The sequence below is a fragment of the Enoplosus armatus genome, chromosome 11 (genome assembly GCF_043641665.1).
Source record: "Enoplosus armatus isolate fEnoArm2 chromosome 11, fEnoArm2.hap1, whole genome shotgun sequence".
Lineage (NCBI taxonomy): Eukaryota > Metazoa > Chordata > Actinopteri > Centrarchiformes > Enoplosidae > Enoplosus > Enoplosus armatus.
Window position 1 is genome coordinate 14536254 of NC_092190.1, and position 21584 is coordinate 14557837.

Sequence of the window (21584 nt, forward strand, 5' to 3'; positions counted from 1 at the left end):
AATGTCAAATGAAGTAGAGTACATAGCACACAGAGACCTCGGAGAGGGAGCTGCTCAAATATCCTGTTCATTACATTTTCAGTAAACCAATGGAATATATGCCTAAATAATGTCAGAAAAGAGTGAAAAATGTCTCATAATTTTCCAGAGCCCAAGTTGACGTCTTGTTTTGTCTGACCAACAGTCCCATATCCAAACATCAATCAGTACATTTACAACCTCAACCTGTTTCCAAAGGACATTACACGATTAAGTACTGTTAAGTACTACTGATTTGTGCCATAAATTTGGAAAAACGTGTTTTAATAACCTGAACTGTTGGTCCACACCTTTTCTGTGCTACCTTGAGACGAGATAAATGTCAGTGGACTCATTGGTTTTTGATACCTTCCTTGAACTCAGCTGTGTTGTAGCTTCTTTTTTCTCTTTTTCTTCCATTTGAGTTATATTTCTGTTTGTTGGGGTTGCTTTGTTGCTTTGATGTTACATTTGTATTGAGTGTGTTTCTATGTCCGTTGATTTGACTCAATATTGAAACCAATTAAAATCAATAAATCAATGCACAATTATACGATGCAGAGAAAAAATCCTCACAATTGAGAAGCTGAAACATTTGACATTTTTCCTTGTCATCGATTATCAAAATAGTTTGTTTTGTGTCAATCAACTAATTGCCTAATGATGTCATCTCTGACCCCTTCGTCTATGACCTTAAAACTCACATCATCATGTCACAAACATATGCAGCAGTGAAGGCAGACACCTCAGGGAGAGGTCAGGCAGTTCTTAGGTCTCACTTTGTAACTCTCCTGTGTTTTCCATAGAAAATGCCACTGGGTTTTCTGAGGACGCTCTTTTCTCACGCACACAATGTCGATCAGGCCCGGAGAATGGCTGATCACATTTCAGCATTGTTGTGTTTGCATGTGAGAGCGCGCGGGGGCGTGTACAAGTGCAGCGCAGACGTTCGATGCTGCACCAAAGGCAACAGGCGGTTCATCAACCGGGAGGGAGGGTTAACTCCTTGAGGGTGTGTCTGAGGTGGTGGGATTTCATCAGAGGAACTTTGGTGGAGGGATATGGGTCATTTTTATGTCTTTGTGAGTGCCTGCTTGTGAGGGATAGGGTGTGTACGCACTGCTGCATGTGTGAAAGACGTATGTAAGTTTTCATGTGTGCGTGTGGACTCACTGCGTGTCGGCTGTGCAGTTTCTCCAGGAGGGTGTAGTCCGTGCCTTTGGGGAAGCGACTCTCCTCATTGATAAGAGCCAACATGCCCAGTTTCTAAAGGGCGAGACAGACAGAGAGACAGAGGAGCAGGAGAGGGTGAAACACACCGCAGTCATGATGGAACTAGTTATAATCCCCATTGGGGCACATCTGGCAGCTTTTATTATAACAATGCGTCCAGGAAACAGCATAGTAATTCATTCAATTTTCTGATTTATTTATAAAACGAAGGTTCACAGAGCAGGCACGATCATTGGCAGCAACAGCTTGCTTCACATTAGAGTTACACACAGTCTTACTAATGCAGCAAAAACCATCAAGCCAAATCAAAGCATATGCTTGGATAAAATGGTTGTTGTGTAGTCTTTTTGCTTCCCCTGAACTTTCCAAGTTTGTGATTTTGACCCAGAAACCTTTCAGACACCTCTGCAGAAGCTCAGTTTTAACCATCATTATAACCATGGTGATAAAATAACACGAACTGCCTTAATGCTGCGCTTCAACCATACCTCCAACCGCTGGACTGGTGTACATTACTGTGCACACAACATGCAAACTGAGACTATGTAATGATAGAGTAGGCGATGGAGGTCAATGTAAGCACAGTGTGGCGTCCTGGTCAGCGCGCTCTGGCTGGCGGTTAGCGGTTGATCCCGGTGGGGACTTTTTGCTCTCTCAGGGTCCGACTGACTGTCTGTTACCTTTTCTATGAGATCCAGACACTCTGCGTTATCCATCCAGTCTATGGCCTCCCACTGGATCCCCTCCCTGTGAGAGGACAAAGACACACACACACCGTGTATATATATAAATATAAACAACTAGGAAGACACAATGGCTGCATTGTCCAGTATGAGCATGTGATGAAATGAGCCATGTCCAAACTGCTGGCCCATTTTACAAGAAAACAACTGTCTGGGGGAGAAACTGAGCTGATTCCAAACCTCTGGCAGGCTGCCTGTGTTGCCGTGAGGAGGCCCAACCCCCATCCCCAGCCCTATCTGTCTGTGGGACCGTCTCCAGCACATGAAAAGTCTTGTTTTACTTTCAATCTATCCACCAGCACACAAGGAGACATGTGTGTCTCTAGTTGTTTGGACATAAACATCTTTACCTGTTGTACTCCAGCTGTTCCAGCGAGAAGATGTGCTTGTTGAAATATTCCTGGAGTTTCTCGTTGGCGTAGTTGATATTAAACTGTTCAAACCGGTTCACCTACAGGATGGAAGAATATGATTTCAAAGCCATCAGTTTTGAAGCCTAAAGATCCCCTTCAGACTTGTTTTAAGAGACAGAACAATACTCTGCTTTGAATAATAATTAGTTTTTTCCACAAATAAATTCAATGACCTTGTTAAAAATTCTTAAAATCACATCTACTGTGATGTGATTTTAAGTAGTAGATTTTAATCTAATCTAATCTAATTAGATTTTAGTAGACAAGATGTCGCCAACTTCACTGAAAAGTCCGTTCTCAGTGTGTGTGCAGTGGAGGTTTCGAGTTTCCACATCACACTTGTGTAAGTTGCATATTGGACCACAGTTCTGATGTCACAAAACCCTGCTGCTATGTGTTAGATTGAGATTTCGATTGAGCACAGAGAAACTTTCCCCTTTCAGCAGATGAACGTGAAAACAGCCTTCTGGTGTAAAGGCTCCGCACATTCATCATTCTGCACAGTAAAGTTCAAACTCCCAAATGAAGTAACAACAAGAAAAACACATTTTTGAGAGAAGGGGGACTTTAAGAAAGTCATCTTTGATCAGTTCTTCACGGCGAATAACATGCATGTCAACAAGCCATTCTATTTCAGTATTAAGTCTAAAAATGCTTAATTCTTTTGAATTTAAACCAGTGATGACAAGTTGTTTCTTTAACACTCTACCTTACAAATACAAATAAAGTGATGTTTAAAAATACTCTTACAATCCGCTTCATCAGGACTGTGTGGGTGTGTTTTGATTATATTTGATTGACAGTGACCAAACAAACCATCAACTGTCATCAGACTCTGACTGAAATGTTGCCAAATTGTGCTATTAAAGTGGGAAAAAGGTGGCACACTGTCAAAGCAGTAAACGTCTGTGCATCTTCATGTTTCATCAAAATATGTGACTGACGAGTTTGCAAAAAAAGACGTGTGTGACATCACCTTTTTCCACATGAGCCCGCCCACTTCAAACCAGCAGGAAGAGCAGAGGAACAAGGAAATACTCAAATCTCTCATGTGAAATAACTAAAACTGTTCAAACCTATGTTGGATCCAATTACTCATAGCAAGAAGCTGATTGAGAAAATATTTCCAGGGGCTTTGAATAAGGATTTAAATTCATTGGACGAGTGAACTTTCACCTCAAAGTTCTCAAAGCCGAAGATGTCCAGGATGCCGATGGACTTGAAGTTGTCTTTGCCTTTGATCTTCTGGTTGATCCTCATTATGATCCAGGAGAAACACTGGGAGTAGAGTGCCATGGCAACTGAGTCTCGCGAGTCCACCGCCTGCAAATCATGGCACAAAGAGACGAAGGTTACCATGGATACCAAGTCATGCATAAATAAAAAAGAGCGAGAGGAAACTTTGCAGACTGTACACTAAACACAACATGCAGTATGTCAACATATATGTTTCATCAATTCTATCAGAAAGGTGGTTAAAGCTGTTTCGCACAATATGTTTGATTGTTTGACTGACGAGGTGTGAGAGGCCTCAGTGGTGTGTCCATAAAACAACTAGTGGTTTGGAGACACAGGTGTGTTATGTCAGCGTCTGTCTGCAGGCAGCAGGTAAGACAACGTCTGTTTTCACAACAGACAGCGTCCTTTATCGCCTACATATCTTCAGAGTGACGCGCTGCAGGCAGTATTTGTTGTATTTCAAAAGATTCAGTGAAAACAAAGACAAATCAGAGAAATGTATAAACATGCTTTCATAGATGATTACCTCTAGTTTTATGATTTAAAAAAAAAAAAAAAACCTGCACAAGGAAATTACATCTGCGCTGTTACACCTTTCTTCCCACTTCCCACAGATATAGAGGTCATTTAGCCCAACAGAGGCACAGTGACACAGGCAGACACAGGCAGTGGTGGAGAATTGTATTTATATTTTATGATGTTTTATACTTCTACTCCACTACATCTCACAGTGAACGTTTTGTACTTTTTACTCCACTACATTTTTTGACAGGTAGTGTTACTAGTTATCATTCTGTGTAAGACAGGTAACTAGTTGCTGACAAAAAAGCAGTGTCTAGTATAATAATACTTGTGAATTTTTATTTAAGTAGTATTTTGAATGCAGGATGTTTGAGTATTATTAAAGTATTAAGTATTTTTACATTGTTTTATTGGTGCTGTTACTCAAGTAAAGGATCTGAATACTCCTTCCACCATTGGACAGATGACGTACACAACTTGTAATGTGGAGTTTGTTATAATAATATCATGCATATTCAATATAAATATATATTTTGAATTTTTCTTTTTGACTATTTTAACCTGCTGGGATTACCAGCGCGGTGGGATTTTTATTTACATGCATTCATGAAAATTAAACATTATGAGAGAAAAAATGCAGATGAAGGCCATGTGATATGGTTGAAAGCCTCCAAGTTTCCAAGGTCAAGAATGAGCTGTCAAACTCAACAAATGTTTAAGCCCACATGGATGAGAAGTCCTAGAGATGCTTAGAATCGTAGAAAGTATGAACATCTCAAGATCAAACTCAGTCTGCTGAGGAAGACCACATGATTTGTGCCACTAATTAAGCCAAACTCCACACAAGTCAAACAAATGACACAATCTCCTTCTAATGGCAGCTCTGATTTTCTCCAGCTGCCGTGAAGTCGGCTAGACACCATCCGCGTAAGAATATAAAATGAAGCTTGAGCTTGCCAGTTACACTTCCTCCACAGGCATTGTGCTTGAATTGAAAACAAAACATGAGTGTGGCGGTGTGTACTGTATTTGGGGCAACAATGCTCCTGGGCTTTTCAGTAATCCATCATGCCCCGTCACCTCTTGCAACTTGCAAGTGTGAACAGAGTGCTGGTGGCTCCAGGATCTCCGTCACAGGGGTGAGAAGAATGGCTGTTTGTCCAGGATAGGGGAGGTGGGGGGGGGCTAGCGCAGGCAGTCGTGGGGTGGGTGACCCCTGGCCACTGTGAGAAGAAGCCATTCTTACCGACTCCAGGACTGGAATAATGAAGTCTATTAAGAGACAAGCTGCTTCAAAGGCCAGGCAGAACAAGCAGCAGCAGGGTGACAGCACAAGCTCTTTGTCTGCTCATGAAAAGCTTTCTTGTGACTGTCGTGTCCCTGTGATAATAGTAAAGGTCCATTCTGCATATTCGCTGATAGTTATGCGTGTGAGTGGGCCGAAAAGCTCAAACTCAGCCAAAAAAAGGATTGTGTCATGCGTCAGAATGTTCTCGTGGCATATGGTGAAAAGGATAACACATGCAGATAAAGACTTGCAAATATTCCCATTAATTACAGACCGCAGAGTGGACATTTGAAGTCGACCAGTGAATTATTACGCCAACGTCTTGGTGCCTGGCTGCGCTGAGGAGAAGACTCTCACTTCACCCTCAGTCATTGGCTCTATTGTGCTTTTGACTCAGATCACTATCATGATGGCTTTATTGTGCCAGGAATCTGGCAGACAAAAAGCAGGAAATGGCTGAGAGTCACGCAAGGGATCTGGAGAGGCATGAGGGGGAGAGCGCCGGAGAAAGGCTGTGTGTGTGTGTGTGTGTGTGTGTGTGTGTGTGTGTGTCACCAGGACAGGGGAGGGAGAGGAGAGAGGACAGAGGGGCAACAAACAGACAACTACTGTATATTTCAGTGTCTTTAATTCAGGATGAAAAGGCAGCGTAGACCTCTGAATAACCCCTGAAATCTGGGAAATAACGGGGGAAATGTTTCAGGATTGTTCTGTGGGATTCCTGTCACGAGTAGTGAGAGGAGGAAGCTGCGTTGGATGTGTTGTTACCTGCTCCACAGTGAGTGGTGAGCAGATCTCCTCCCCTCGGAGGATCATGGAGCGCTGGGTCAACACCTCTGACAGCTGGAAGGAGTCCAGGCCGAGCAGCTCGCTGACATTACTGACCACTGAAACACACACACACACACACACACACACACACACACAAATGTAAGAAAAGTTGTAGTGTATGTTTAACTAAAGCAGAACACAGACCGCTCAGGTGACTCTCATTGATGTCAAACAACAGTGACATATAGACTGTGATCCTATACAGTCTATAGGAAACTCTACTCTGTTGGCAGGGTTCACTGTAGTTCACTGGTTCTTTGGAAAAGAGGTCAGACACAGCGAACAAAGGAGCCTTGAGCTCATGTTACAGCCTGGTCACTGCTCTGTCTGCTGGTGCAATGTCAATCAAACACAGGGGCATGAGGAGTACTGCACAGTGGTCCAACATCAGCAGCGAGCTCATTATCTGCTTATACAATAAATTCCAGCAGAAACAATAGGTCAATTTAACACACTTAAATAGCATTAAAACATTGATCAAATATTTCCCCACTGTTTGATAAACGTCACATACATTCTTTTTCATTAGTCGACTCATATACAACATTTGCTCATACACACATTTCTATGACACTGCTGTTATGCTGTTTTAAAATCTACATAAATGGAACAGAATCTAAAATAAAGTTTTTTAGGAGTTAGTAATGATGGTCTCACTAAAGAGCTCATGAGGTAAAAACGGTTGTTTCTTTGTCTTTTTGCCAAAGGATAACTTGTTTGGTAAGCACTGTGCTCTCATGATTAAACATGCTTAGGTTTTCCGAGGCAATGAGTGATTTCAGTGACACTTTAATTTAAGGATCTGTAATTTCCAAATCATTTCCTAATGAGTTCCTGGGAAGTGTCCTAGACATGACAACTATGTCATTTAGTATTAATTATAGGGAAACAGGAACTTCCTTGAAAGAACTGCTCCATTTAAACCCAAGTTATTCATTTAATATTGGAAACTTTTAGCAGTGTTCATCTGACCTGCTGTGTACTGACTAAAATATTCTGTGTACAAACTGAGCACTGTCTCTATTTTACTTAGAATTAGTACCAAATAACATAGCTCTTTCTTGAAACATCCCTAAGAAATTATAAAGAGATTATTCAGAAATCACAATTATCTGTGTCCTTCAAAGTTTCACCAGTGCGGTGCAGATTGAGGATGTGTGTGTCACACTTTCATCAGGATCAATCTAATGCGCTAGCAGATCTGTTGTATGTTATTCTCTTAATTCCTTCCCCTACCCCCTTTGGAAGTGATCTGAGCTCCACCAGCAGTCATGAATTCAATGTTGCCCATCTGGAGGACAGCAGACAGCAACTTGAACACGTCTCTGATCTCCTCCTCAGTGAATTCCATCACTTTCAGGGCCTCCTGCAACACAACACAGACAAAGTTAGACTGCATGTCACTATCGGGACAAAAGAAACACACTAGACCCATTCAGGATGTGACAGCAGTTAAACCTCATTTTATTTTTCCCTGAAGCTATAAAACACTCGTATGAACATAATTCAAAAGCCCCCAAAGCCAAAATGACACAATCAGGCTCATGTTTTCTAGAACTGAATTTTCTGTCTGGTAAGGCGGCGTTACACTCCTGATAAAGGGCTATGGCGCCCTCTAGGGGTAAAACAAACCACTTACACACACAAAAAAGAAATAAAATCCTTTCGTCCTCTCCTTACCATCACACTGTCAAAGAGCTGCTTGTCATCCAGACTGCTGTCCTGCATGCAGCCTGACTGGCTCAGGTAGTGATACGACTCGGGACCCTCGGCCAGGAGGTACATGTCTGCGACGCACAGACATGAGGAATCACGGTCAATAAAACAGTAACCCGTTCATGCCCATCAGTGTGACATACAGACAACTGAGTCTTCTCTTCATGATACTAGTTCTTAAGCATACAGAGCCAGAGCATTTAGTTATTATATAGATTCAGAGATAGTTGATACAGCCATATATAGATATTTCAAAATCAGCAACAACCACATATTAATTCACTGCATAATGATTTTAAGTATTCTGTTGCCGTAAAAAGAAACCAAAAAAGATGGCTTCTCCATTAGCTCCTGTTTGTTCAGATTGTGGTTTTTCATTATGTTCTGCATGTATTTGATTTGATTTTCTACACAAACCTTCAGATTGGCTGCCTGTCGTTAAATTATAATCAAAATATTTAGCATTTCCTTTAGTGCTGTCTGAAGTAGATATTATGTTGGTCGAGAACTTGTTGTATTGTAAGGACCCACCTCTGTGGTCTTTGTCTGCCCCTGCTAACAGAGCGTAGAAGATGTGGTAGTTTCTTTCTCCAGGATTCTGTCGAACCACGCGGTTCTTGGAGAGAAAAGATGGTTAGAAGAAAATGTTATTTCATGAGCAAATGGATTTTGTGCTATTATGAATTGATTAAATCAAATAATCAACTTGCTGATACCACTCATTGCGACTGAACGTTTCCACACAAACTTACCTTTTCCAGCAAATCTGATGATTGAAAGTCAAGAAGAACAATGAAAACTTACAGTGAAACTGTCATCTGAACCAGACACTGTGGACATCTGATTTCTCTACAGTATATCTAAATGAACCCGATGAAGGATACAGTCAATGATGCAGCCTCCCTGAATGTTTCCGTTCTGGGAAAAGTGGAGCTGGATAAACTTCCCAAAGCGACTGGAGTTATTGTTGTACACGGTCTTAGCGTTCCCAAAGGTTTCCATGATGGGACTGCAGACAGAGGAAAAGCCATCAAGCAAATCAAACCTCTACTAAGGAAGCCTTTTTTTTACATTTTCCCATGACTCGCTGTGTATTTTGATCAAGATGTTGATCCAGATGTAGATTTTGTGCAGCCATTGCGAAAGTATGCACTAGTGTCACTGTATTTTCTAGCTTGTCATGAATATTCAAAATATACCTTGAAGTGCCAAAGGTTTATGATTCATGAGTGAAATAAAACTAAACATATTAACATATGCAAAACAAATCAAATAATAACCAAGAATGCTTATCTTTTACAATGTAAAGATTCTTGAATGAGACTTTTAGACATAAACAGACTTGGGGTCAGAGGTCGGGGTTCAAACAATACCTGCTCTGTACGAGGGCCTGCTCCACCCTGGTGGTCCTCTCTGACAGAGGAGTACCTGCTGAGTTCTGACTCATCACCGAGAGAAACTTCAGCAGCAGCTTGGTGCTCTCCGTCTTCCCAGCACCACTCTCCCCACTGAAGACAAAAAGACAAAGACAGAAATAGATTCATCAAACAGGTATTTCTAATATGTCCATGAGGTGTTTAGTTTCAGTGTCAGAACTCTCTTGCAAGCAAAACAGGGTTTTTTGGGTTTTTTTTTTTAATAAAATGTGGATCTGAATTTTAAAGTGAAGCCGTTATTGTCTCCTCACCTGATGAGGACACACTGGCTGTCGTGTCTCTTCCACAGGCAGCGGTAACACTCGTTGGCCACTGCAAAGATATGAGGAGGCAGCTCCCCCATCTGGTGTTTGCTGTACAGATCGACCGCAGTGCCGTCATACAGGCCTGGTATCTGCTTGTAGGGATTTACTGCTGCCAGGATCGAACCAATGTTGGTCTGAGGGGAATTGAAAAAGCAGACAGAAATGTGAGGGAGGAAGAGGAGATGAGAGAGGAGGATAAACAAGAGAGGAAAACACAGATTATCTGAATAAAGAATACACATGATATGAAAGAAAAAATGGACGTTATTTTACACTAGAATTTGCAGCTTTTACATCTTTCTGTATGAGATCTTCGGTAAAATTCCTTCACACTACCAGTTCAGGAGATTCACCCAGTTTCCTGTGCCCTTCCTCTGACACAGTACCTGTAGCCAGTCATACTCTTAAACTACTGCATGTGGCCTAGTTTTCATTGAGGCTGGTAATATTTTAGGATCCATTGCTCCTGCTCGGGTAATGCGCTTTGGGGAAAAGTGCCTCACAAAAGTGTGTTTGTGGGTCATCGTTCCACAATGATATCGTTCTGTGATGCCATGCAGACAGAAAGGGCGACCCTCTGAGATGAGATTAAGAGATAGGATTTCGGGAAAAAAAACATAGTTACTGTGAGTCTGTGGGCAAAGCTTATTTTAATAAAGCCCGGGTAGTGTTTCAAGGGGACTTCCGTGCTCTACAGTGAAAATAATCCTGGGAGCGAGACAGGGTCAGAAACACATGAAGCTGAAATCTTGCATTCTTAAAAGGAAAATCCAGCTCTGTATGCTCTTCAGAGTATTCCAGGAGTATGTTATTTAGTATTTTTGAACTTTATCTTCAGTCTGCCTTGCTTGCTTCTGTTAAAGTTATAGTGTCTATTTCCTTGTTTTATTCAGCTGTGCAGCTTATTTGTGCATTGGAGAGAGGGATTGAAGTAGTAACTGCAGAGTAATAGCAAGAATGTGAGCGAGAGAATATTATTTGATTAACAAAACATCTTGCCTTACATTTGCCTTACATTAAAAAAGCTATACCGAAAACTGCCGTTACTTGTTGATGTTTTTGGTTTGAGGTTTGTTACAAGTTTAGATCTCTGTCTAGCTGTGCTGCACATCCCAGTCCCCAGAAAAAGGGAAACCACATCCCTGAACAACACAAAGGACCCACAGATTCCAGGCACATCATGGTGGTACATGTGCTCACAGATTAAGACCTTACATAGATGTTGTCTTTCTGGTAGCGCAGAAAGAGGTTGTGCATGATGGCAGCTTCATGCAGCTCTGCCAGTGTGGACATGTCCTCCACTCCATGGACGCTGCTGGGGTGCATCGCGTACACCGTCTCCCTGTTCAGCTCCGCCTTCTGTAGGTAGATCACCTGGAACAACACACACGCATATCCAGAAAGTTAGCTTTTGCAATCCTGTATGTCAGCGCTTGAATTGGATTGAATATTAGCTGATTGGAAACAGTAATATTTTCCCCTGTTTTATTTAATAAAAGTGTGTTAAAGTTTTATGTTGTTAGGCGGAGGTAGTCTTTGTTTTAGGTGAGGTGACGATCGACAACAAGCAACTACTGTCGTGGCGAACTGCACTATAACAAATATTACAGAAGCAACAACTCCATGGCTGTACACTTCCCATAGCCTTGTGCAGAAGGAGGGCAGGTAGACAAGTTTACACAGATCTGAATCAATCTGCCGGCACAACATCAGTCCACACTTCCACTGTGACCAAAGCACATGCATGCATAGATGGCAGATTCAAGTGATTATACAGGAACAAGTGAGGTTAAAATGACTGATGACACTGATGTGTGCCTGCCTGTGCCTGCTGCAGGCATACCTGACAGTTAGAGAGCCCCCCCATCTAACTCATGCCCGGACTTCTCTCCTTGATTTGATCAGTTCACTTCTTCTCACCATGTTATATTCCTGCAACAAGGCCAATTAGATGCAGCAGTAGAGTAAGTATGATGATTGGAGAGGTCCTTGTTTTGACATTCAAGGCCCATTTTTAGATTTTGAGTTGAAATGGCTCAAAAGGGAGCTAGTGAGGAAGACGAAGGAAGGAATAAGAAGAGCCTGCGTCTCTATAGTGGCAGTGAAACTGTAAAACAGTGTAATAAACCAACAGAGTCTCGCAGACTTTCTGGCTATCAGAACTCTCATGGAAGAGACATGAGATAAGAGAACAGACAGACTACAACTGTGTTGGTCACTTGATGGGAAGCAGAGTTTAGATCAATACTGATGGACAAGGAGCTGGGGTTGCGGTGTCCCAGTGCATTACTGCTGGCTCCTCTGGCATGTTCAATTGTGTCCCAGTTGGGAGCAGACACTGGTTTTCACAGAACTGCTGAGTGGACTGCTGATTGAGAGTAGATGAAGGTTTGAAAAGGTTCGCTGAAGGTTGATTTTTTTGGGGGGGCCATTTTGAGGCAGTGGAATAAGGTGTAAACACATTATTATTACGTTAATAAGTTGATATGGTAACAAATAGTTTCATATTTACACATCTAGCAGATACCAAGCAACATTTTCATTTATTTGGAGTTGTGTTTCTGGTCACCTAAATCCAACATTAGCCTGTTTTTTGGTCACTACCAACTCCACAAGGAAATATCTGGTAAATGCTCCACTATGTCCCCCAGCTAGCGTACTGTGGGTTTATCAGAGCTTTTGCTGCAGCTAAATAAAAGGCATTTACAAGAGCAGTGGGATTAAGCCAAAACAGTAAAGTTGTGGGCCGTAAAACCAAAACAATGAGCTGAAAGATGCTAAAACGCATTGTAAAATCTGGTGATAATTCTTTGTGGGTTCGTCACTACACATAGTCATTTGACCCATTGTTAATATAAAAATATTGATTAGTGCAGCTTTAACAAAAGTCAATGACACCACAAGAAAGCCTCTAGATGTTCCTTTACTGTCTTTGTTGTCAATTCGAAGATGCTTCCGTGCCACAGCATATATACACATATATACATTATATTATTATATACTATATTTATATAAAGCTCTGAAGGAGATTGCATTGTTGACAGACTGATTGTATTCATAAATCACTGCATTGATTTGTATGTGTGGATTCCATCTTTATCATCTTTATGCAGTGCATTAAGTAAAGTGAATCTGTATTAAAGCCTTCTGCTGTAAGTATGTGAAATGATAAACTGACTCTGGCCTGGCAGCCGTGTCCATTTCAGCTCTACATGTCCATTAGAGAATGGGCGTTTGCTGAGGCAACAGCACAATAACAAGGCAGTCATCAGTGGGTTGCTACATGTTGTTGTGGTATTAAGGTTTGTGAAAGGGTGAAGACCTCGGGGAGAAAGGCGTGCGGTGATGTCATCCATCGAGCAGAAGCTTGCAGATTTACAGCCAGATGTCCCTAAACATTCGGCGGCTTTAACCCCACCCTCTCCTCTCCGGCAAATTGGCCCTGATTCACCAGGCAGGGCCTATCTGACTAATAAATCAAACAGGCTTTTCGCTTTGTTTTACATCCTTAATCAGCATTATCATTTTACATCCAATTACATCACTCACTCATGTGTGATTGGTGTCAGTATCAGCACCTGGGCTCCGGTGGATTACTGCCTAAAGTGTCATCATACAAAATCATATTTAACAATGAGTGAGCGTGAAACAAATCAGCACATTATTTGACAAACAATAACAAAAAGTGCAACTGCAAAAAAAACACCTTCAAAGGAAGTGACACTCTATAATTGTAAATGCTAAAACGTAACAGTGGCACGAGTAGAGTCATAGCACAGAGTGTCCCTGCGTGTCCTTAATTGAGTAAATGTGGGTTTTATTGCTGACGAATTCAACTTTTCAAGAGGAATGTGTTATTTCTTCATTCAAAAGTTACATGGTGTCGCTTTCAAGACAAACAAAAAGCAGTTGTAGCTGTGCGCCTTTGTCGGACATGGTATTGCAGCGCATTTGATGATACAATGTATATCATATGTTTCAAACGTTATTACAAGCATTTTCAATTCTTCAATTCATCCTTTCATTTAATTAACAATAATGTGCTGTAAAATGGAAAATATGACCAGCCTCTCAGGTCTGAGTTCACTTTCTGCTGACACTGATGGAGAGACATCGAGTCCAACACCCAAACAAACCACAGAAATCTGAGATACATCTTCTGCCTGCGTTGGCATTCTTTACATTCCCAAGTTGCACAAGTCCAAAGTTACACTGAGGTGGCCGGGAGCAAAGATAACACAGGATAACAAACAACTAGGAGAAGTCCATGTTACACTCTCGATTGCAGGGAGGACATCAAGTTTCACGGGAGGAAAACAAATATGGCTTCTCTAGCCAAACACACAATGAGCTGCGTACTTGGAAAGCACCCTCACCACTCCTCCAGAAAAATATATAACGGAGAGGAATGTCTCCTCATATTCTTTAGGTGCGTGCATGTATATGTGTGTGTGTGTGTGTGTGTGTGTGTGTGTGTGCAGACACTACAGTATACATGTATGTGATGTGACCTTTGTTTTTGATCTTCTTCAGATAATTCACGGTTCAAATTTCACAACAGCGAGCCTCAGGGGACTTCTTCATGCCTGAAACATCAGAGATGCTCAGAGAAAACTGAGCTGGAGTTTCCAGCATGCAAAGAGGTTTCACATTCTTCTGTTTTGCCCCACTATGGTCTTTCATTGTTTGGTTTCACTGTTGGTTTAATTCCTGTGTGATAAGTCACTGAGCTCTGTTGTCACAGCGTTTCTCATCAATATTTATTCAAGTCTTCATACATTTGTTTCCAAATAACTTTGTGACTAAATGACGCCATGTGGATACGGCTAAAAGGAAACTAAGATGGAAGACGAGAGCAGAGGTCTAGACACAAACTAATACTCAATATTAATACTTTCTTGTATACTGTCTTTACTTAATATTTCCATTTCAGTCCGTAGGAGGTGCAATAATGTTCTGTTAGTATTAACAATTAGACATAGTGGAACATTTTTCCTACAGGAGCTGCAGAGCAGTCATACAGCACAGTGATGTAACACTGTGTGTCTACAGTTATTGATTTTCAACTTATATAAAAAACAAATGAAATCACAGCTTGGATCTTTGAACTCTGAATTCATAATCAAAACTCGCAAAGCAAATGTAATTTATTTTGAGCTATAATTGCAGTGATTATTTCACTCAGTCAGTGTGAGGAGGTGCAGCACCATCAGGGTTAATGATCTGAGTGGCGATGGAGATAATTTCATGCCTCTTATAACAACATGTGACTCATGATTGATTAGTGAAAATGTTCGCTGTACAAATCAATCCTCTCCAAATGGAGCCTGGTGTTGACACTAGTACGCTGCGCTGCCGGCCACGTGGCTGAACACAAAGCAGACAAATGATCAACACAGAAAACCTCACTGTTGATAGAAACTTTTGCCGATTTAAAATTCATATCTTTCTTTGAGACACTGATTTTGGGATGAAGCTATTTAAGCAACTGAGCCCGGAGAGACAGACAGTTGTTTCTGCTGGTATTTCCTTATCTTCTTTCTTCCTTTCTTTTTTCATTTATTTCTTCCTTCCTTCCTTCCTTTTCTAATAAAGCTGCCAAAAAACAAAACCTCACAAAATTTGCACAGCAGTCTGGTCTGCTGCAAAAAAAAACATGTACACTCAGAGTCTCAGATAGAGAACATATACTTCATAATAAAAATCAATGGACAAAGATAAATAAAATATATAATAAAATGAAATATTACCAGCACTATTAGTGTTACAGTAGATCTGAAACAATAAGTTGATTCATTTATTAGTTGATCGACAGAAAAATAATCAGGAGCTATTTTGCTAATTTATTGTTTAAGTCATTTTTCTTATTTGTCTTATGTGACAGTAAACTGAATATCTTTATGTTTTGGACTGTTGGTCGGAAAATACAAGCAGTTTGATGATTGTGAGGGACATTTTCCATAATTTACAGACAATTTCATAGATCAAACAATTCATTGATTAATCAAGAAAATGATCGGTAGATTAATCGGTAATGAAAATCATTGTTAGCTGCAGCCCTACTATCAAGTGAGTTGTGCTAAATCCTGAAATGTTGAATGTTTTATTTTCAGTTTAATTAGACAATTTGGACACAGACTAAATAGTGGGAACAGTTTTCCTGACTATAGCAACCATCTGAATTTTAAACTTTGTTGCAGCTGTAACGCTCCTTCCTTTTGTTTCCTCCTCGCTGAAACCACACCCTGCTGCTGCTGCTGCTTTGTTCGACCAGCTCTACTGAATATTCACATACAGGCGGCGTCAGGCTCTGCTGCTCGGTGGACTTTTACTGGCAGATATATTCGAGCCTTTAGAAACGACACATGGGCAGATACAAAATCACAGGCTTGTGGACACAAACACTGTCTTGTTTATTTCTGCCTCCCTCTCTTTTTCTTTTTCTTTTTTACTCTGTCTGACTCTCTCTCTCTCTGTCTTACAGTGAATCCATCTGGTGAAGGGGGATCCCACCCAGACCCGGGACACATGGGTTGGGGTGGGGGGTCACAGGGAGATAAGCTTATTAATGGTGAAAATTGTGAAAACAAATAACACAGAGAGAGTTTTACATTACAACCTGCTCAGAAATCTTCACACTGATATTCCCTAACATGGTGTACAGCAAACCCAAATCCTAAAAAATATCTGTCTACAACACACACAGATGCTCACAATAATGTTTGTGTGAGCATTTTATTTCTGTGAGCACACTCGTGAATGCACATCACTCACATAAAAGCTCACATAATGGCTCCATTGACCAATTATCCAGAAAAGACTGAGGAGCCATCAATGACCTATTTTAAAGTTTAGAGGCTGTATGGCTGCAGGCCGCAGACAACTTCAGAAATCACACGTCTCTTTCACTCAGTCTAAAGACAGTTTGTTGAAAGCAAAGCATCTGCCCAAAGAAAGGATTCGTTTATTGGGTTAATATGTTTTTGTGCACAAGATGAAGAGAACATAAGAACCAAAACTAAATGAAGACACTGAAATAAACTAATGTGGCATTCTTCTTGAAAAGAATGAATTAAAGGCTGCAACTGACGCTTATTTTCATTATCGATTATTTTCCGGATGAACTGATTAGAATTTCAGAACACAGTAAAAAAACGCGATCATACTTCCCAGTTCCTCAGTTTACTACAAAATAAGACAAAGAAAAGCAACAAATCCTTACAATTCAGAAACTGTAACTAGGGACGTTACTTTCATTTTTGCTTGAAAAATGCATCAATAGTTGCTGATTATTTTTCTATCGACCGACTAATAGATTAATTGATTAATTGTTTCTACTCTACATTAATTACAAAACAATGTCTGGCCATAATCTTTCTGTGTTCACTTTACCCAAGAACAGACAAAATGAGAGCTATAGCCATGTTACGTGCTGTATGTGTCAAAATATTAATGCATAAAAATGTATTAGTATTTGGGCCTCGTGGACTGACACAGTTAAAGATCAATTTATTACTCAGTGAGACAAAGATGACATCACCAGCAATTTAGTTCAGGTGACAGAGCCTCTTCCTGCTTTTCTTTACATGTGCCCCCCTCTGGGGATAACTCACACACTGTTAATCCAGCTGGTGCCATCTGGCCACAAAACACACACACACACACACACACACACACACACACACACACACACACACACACACACACACACACACACACACACACACACACACACACAGATGGATGGATGCATGCCCCAAACACACACAAAGCCACAAGACATTTATCTCTCAGCTTCAGTGTGTCTGCTGCATCTTACCGGTCCACTCAGGTCTGTGGTGTGCCGGTGACGAGACAGTGATGAATGCTGATATGACGGGTAATGTGACAGCGGCCAGGTCAGCCTGTTAAAGCCGAGGTATTGTGGGTCTTGAGTCTGCGAGCCGAGCACTCAGGCAGGGAGCTGCAACTTAGTGTGAGCATTGAAGCAATGGATAATGGTATACCCCCCCCCCCCCCAGGGGACAATGCTGCCAGGATACATTTACCAAACCACCTCTGACACTGCACATGGCTGTAAAGACACCAGGACAGACTGACAGACGACACACACACACACACACACACACACACACACACACACACACACACACACACACACACACACACACACACACACACACAATACCCTTAACGCACTAGAGGAGCCGGGTTGAATAAAGATTACGACTGAATAAGGAAATGCAAATAAACCTCAGCAGATATGTCATCCAGGAACAGGGGATCAACATAAGGTCAGTCAGCGACCCTGAAGGTGGAGACAGTCTGCTTTTCAGTCTCACATTCCTGTCATTCTGGCTGTCTCAGGACACAAATAAGACATCCATATGCTGAGCCTAATGACCTGACATGCTGAGCTCACATGTGAAGATCATATGAGGCAGTCCCGCTTCAGTTCAGCTGCAACACTAAGATCCTAGTCCCAGTCACAAAAAAGTGACGCCACCTTAACCAAATATTTTTTAAATCCCACTGAGGGGTTGAAATGTTTTTGGACTGAGAGCAACACCCTGTGGTATTCTCTGATCGTATCAAAACAACAAATAAGAAGTGGGGTCTGATTCATTTCTCAACCTCTGACCTGGTGCTGTGAATCCTTCCTGAGGTTTCCATCGGTCAGAGTCACCCCTGCCCCTCTGGCAGCATGTGGCTGACTTCTCACACTACAAGAATCCCCAACGCTGACCACAGAAACAGCAAGCAAATAGACTCAGGATGAGGGCATGAGTTCATATGTTTCCTCTCCACCTTGTACGCACCACCCTGCTCTGGGTCCAGAGAGCCTCAGCTGAGAAAGCCACGCACCACCCACATGCCCTCAGGACCAACTCCTGTGTAGTTGCTCATTTGCGTGCTTGATCACTCGTGGCACATGCCGACTTCCCTGGTAAAGTAACATAAACAAGTATCATCGACCTCTCCTTCATACATCGCCCTTCTTTATATGAACCGTCAAGGACTCGTTAAGGTTACGATGTGAGTCTGGATGTGGAAATGATGCTGTATGCTGAGATCCTGCAGGCAGAGTCAGTCCTTGGGCCCTACCCTGTTCCTTCACTAGGCCCTGACCTGACCAAAGACCAACTGGAGCTCATAGATGATCACATACAGGATTGGCCGGCACAAAGGTATTCCACAAGATAAAAGTGGTGCTGGGAGCTCATTTTCGATCTACACCCTCTGACCCATATGAACAAGAAACAATTTTTTAACCGTCCATCGCCACCCTCTCTCTCTCTCTCTCTCTCTCTCTCTCTCTCTCTCTCTCTCTCTCTCTCTCTCTCTGTCGAACAGGATTTCCTCCAGACACAAAGACCACCATGCACTGCCAAACAGATAAGCTCGGGCCAATGACTTGACACAAGGAGCCCATTCCTGTCATTCTTACTTTATTACAAAAGGTGTTGATCCCACCGCTGAGCCCCGACATGAAACACATGTGCAAACAATTAACCCTCTCACATACATACTGGGCCACTCCCCTTCCAAGTCATAATGTAACCTTGGAAATTACAACTGAAAGATGGGGGGAGGGTTTACATGTACACTATACCAGTTAAAGTGTGTGTTGACTTTTTTCTTGGCTTTAAGGGGTTTATAAAATCATATGGGAACAGTCTAAACACAGTGCCTAAATCATTAAACCAATGAAAAATGCCTAATGGTGCAGATGAGAGTTTGGGGTGGTTTAAAGTGAATCATTTGTCAGTATTAATGCTTCAGTGGGGAAAAAAGAAGCCTTCTTACCTTCCCATAGTCTGTGGTGAGGACCAGAGAGGAATCATCACAAGAGCTGACGGTGGAGGGGAGGAGCTGTTCTTTGTGTCTCAGCCAGACACGGGCCCCCTGCAACACAATAGCCAGAGCAACACCATTAGCATCTGGACACAGGGCTCATACTGGAGTCATCTGTTTATTGGAGAAAGTACTGGACATCTGCATTACAATCACATTTTAGGAACTTTGCTGATGCGCTTGTCGCTCGTGTAGACCATTACTGGAGTGCAGGGAAAGATCAACCCAGAAATATGTCAAAGAAATATTCGTGGCCATTTAGGTGTCAGGTGAGTAATCGCTGCTCAGTCAGAAGAGACAGCCGAGATTATTTTAGAAAAGCAGGGATCACGCCTTCTGGTTTTCTTCCTTCAATGTCTTTTTCCCATTTTTCTCAGCATTGCTCACCACTCTGTGCCACATAGCTACTCCCTCACCACACCAAACTGGCACAGTTATCCTCTTATTAAAGTGTCATTGCCTTTTAGTAGAGAAAAGTTGTTTGCCAAGCCTGTACGCAGAGGGTGTGTCAGAGACTAAAACTACCACTCAGAGTCATACACACTCAGTAAAACTGTCAAAAAGGCTTTCAGTCTTTGATTGGGAGGGTTGCTTTACTCCATAAAATGAGATGAATATGACCCCAAATGAGCATTTGCCACTTTAGCAAATAAATCAATACGTTGATTCACTTAAATTCTTCTTTTCTATGTTTGAATCAGGCAAACAACACACTTCTTTCTATAGTCCCAGAATAGATCCTGGTTCCAGACGGAGATTAACACCAGCACTACAGATGATCGGGGCGGTCCGGTGTCCTGTGTTTGTGTATCCATGTGAAGTCACTGACCTTCCCAGACATGTTTGTTAGCAGCTCAGTAACCAGAAGCAATAACAGGAATCTGAGGCTGATTGCTCAGACGGACTGTCATTTCCTTACAGTGGTGGAAGATGCATTTATAGAACTGGCTGCATTTTAATGACTGAAGTGGATGAGAACGAACGCCTGCGCGGTCTAGATTGTAAATCTTTGAGGACGACTGAATACACATGTGACAGGGCCAAATACAACAAATGTGGCCTTTGGTTGAACAGCATAAAAGATCGAAAACCATCTGATGGTGAACCTGTGACCTTCAAGGGAACATTTTACATTTTGAGAAATACACTTATTTTCTTTCCTGCCCAGAGGTAAATGAGAAGATCAATATCACTCTCATTTCTGTCCATTAAATACAAGGCTACAACCAGCAGATGATTAGCTTAGCATAAAGACCACAAACAGGGGAAACAGTTAGCCTGGGTGTGTTCTACTTCAAAGATAGCAAAAAGAACCTCTTACTACACTTCTTACTACTACTCTTACATCTTCTCACTTAACTTTCTGCACAAAACCAAGAAACCGTATCTCTCAAAATGTCAAACTTTTCCTTTCAGAGTCCTGTTTGTATTTCCTCCATCTATGGTCTCAACTATAAGTAATGCAATGCAAATCAAACATTTTGGTTTTTTGTGCACTTTGAAGAAATTTGACCTGAAAGTCACGCTCTCTCATAAGAAGCTTGTCTTTGAAACACCATTAATCACCAGAAAGACTGCCATTGAGGTGGCTGAGGAAAACACAAAGCAAAAGGGAATTGTGTGTCCAACAGAGCATAAAACTGAAGAGATCAATATGCATGGATTCCACTAGGAAACCTTATACAAGGTCACCACTTCCAGACATCAATCCTCATTAACTATTAACAACAGGCTGCCACGTGTGCACTCACACTCTCATCCATGGAGCACCAGTATGTTTGCCACCAGGGTCAGAACAAAGATCGAGATGCTTTTGTTTAATACACAAGATGTTTACGTGAAATGCAGTCTGAGACAAAGAGGAAAGTAGGTCAATGAATAATTATTATAGTCCATTAAATGAACTTGCTCAACAGCTCAGAGTGATAATTGGTCTCCATTCTTTATTTTGTGATTTGGGCTTCCTTTTTTTGGACAAAGGGTCA

General features: G+C 41.6%; 1 protein-coding gene across 1 annotated transcript in view; it reads right to left on the reverse strand.

The window, feature by feature from the left end:
- The window catches only part of myo10l3 (myosin X, like 3), a 31998-nt gene extending 20928 nt beyond the window's left edge, over positions 1-11070 (reverse strand). Inside the window, exons 1-13 of the mRNA XM_070914047.1 lie at positions 10960-11070; positions 9691-9878; positions 9377-9511; positions 8888-9012; positions 8756-8769; positions 8535-8619; positions 7968-8074; positions 7524-7653; positions 6225-6343; positions 3584-3730; positions 2345-2445; positions 1932-1998; positions 1192-1284 (exon numbers count right to left, since the gene is read on the reverse strand). Coding sequence (XP_070770148.1) covers positions 1192-1284; positions 1932-1998; positions 2345-2445; positions 3584-3730; positions 6225-6343; positions 7524-7653; positions 7968-8074; positions 8535-8619; positions 8756-8769; positions 8888-9012; positions 9377-9511; positions 9691-9878; positions 10960-11070 — 1422 coding nt within the window. The remainder of the gene's footprint in view (positions 1-1191; positions 1285-1931; positions 1999-2344; positions 2446-3583; positions 3731-6224; positions 6344-7523; positions 7654-7967; positions 8075-8534; positions 8620-8755; positions 8770-8887; positions 9013-9376; positions 9512-9690; positions 9879-10959) is intronic.
- Between the last annotated feature and the right edge of the window lie 10514 nt (positions 11071-21584).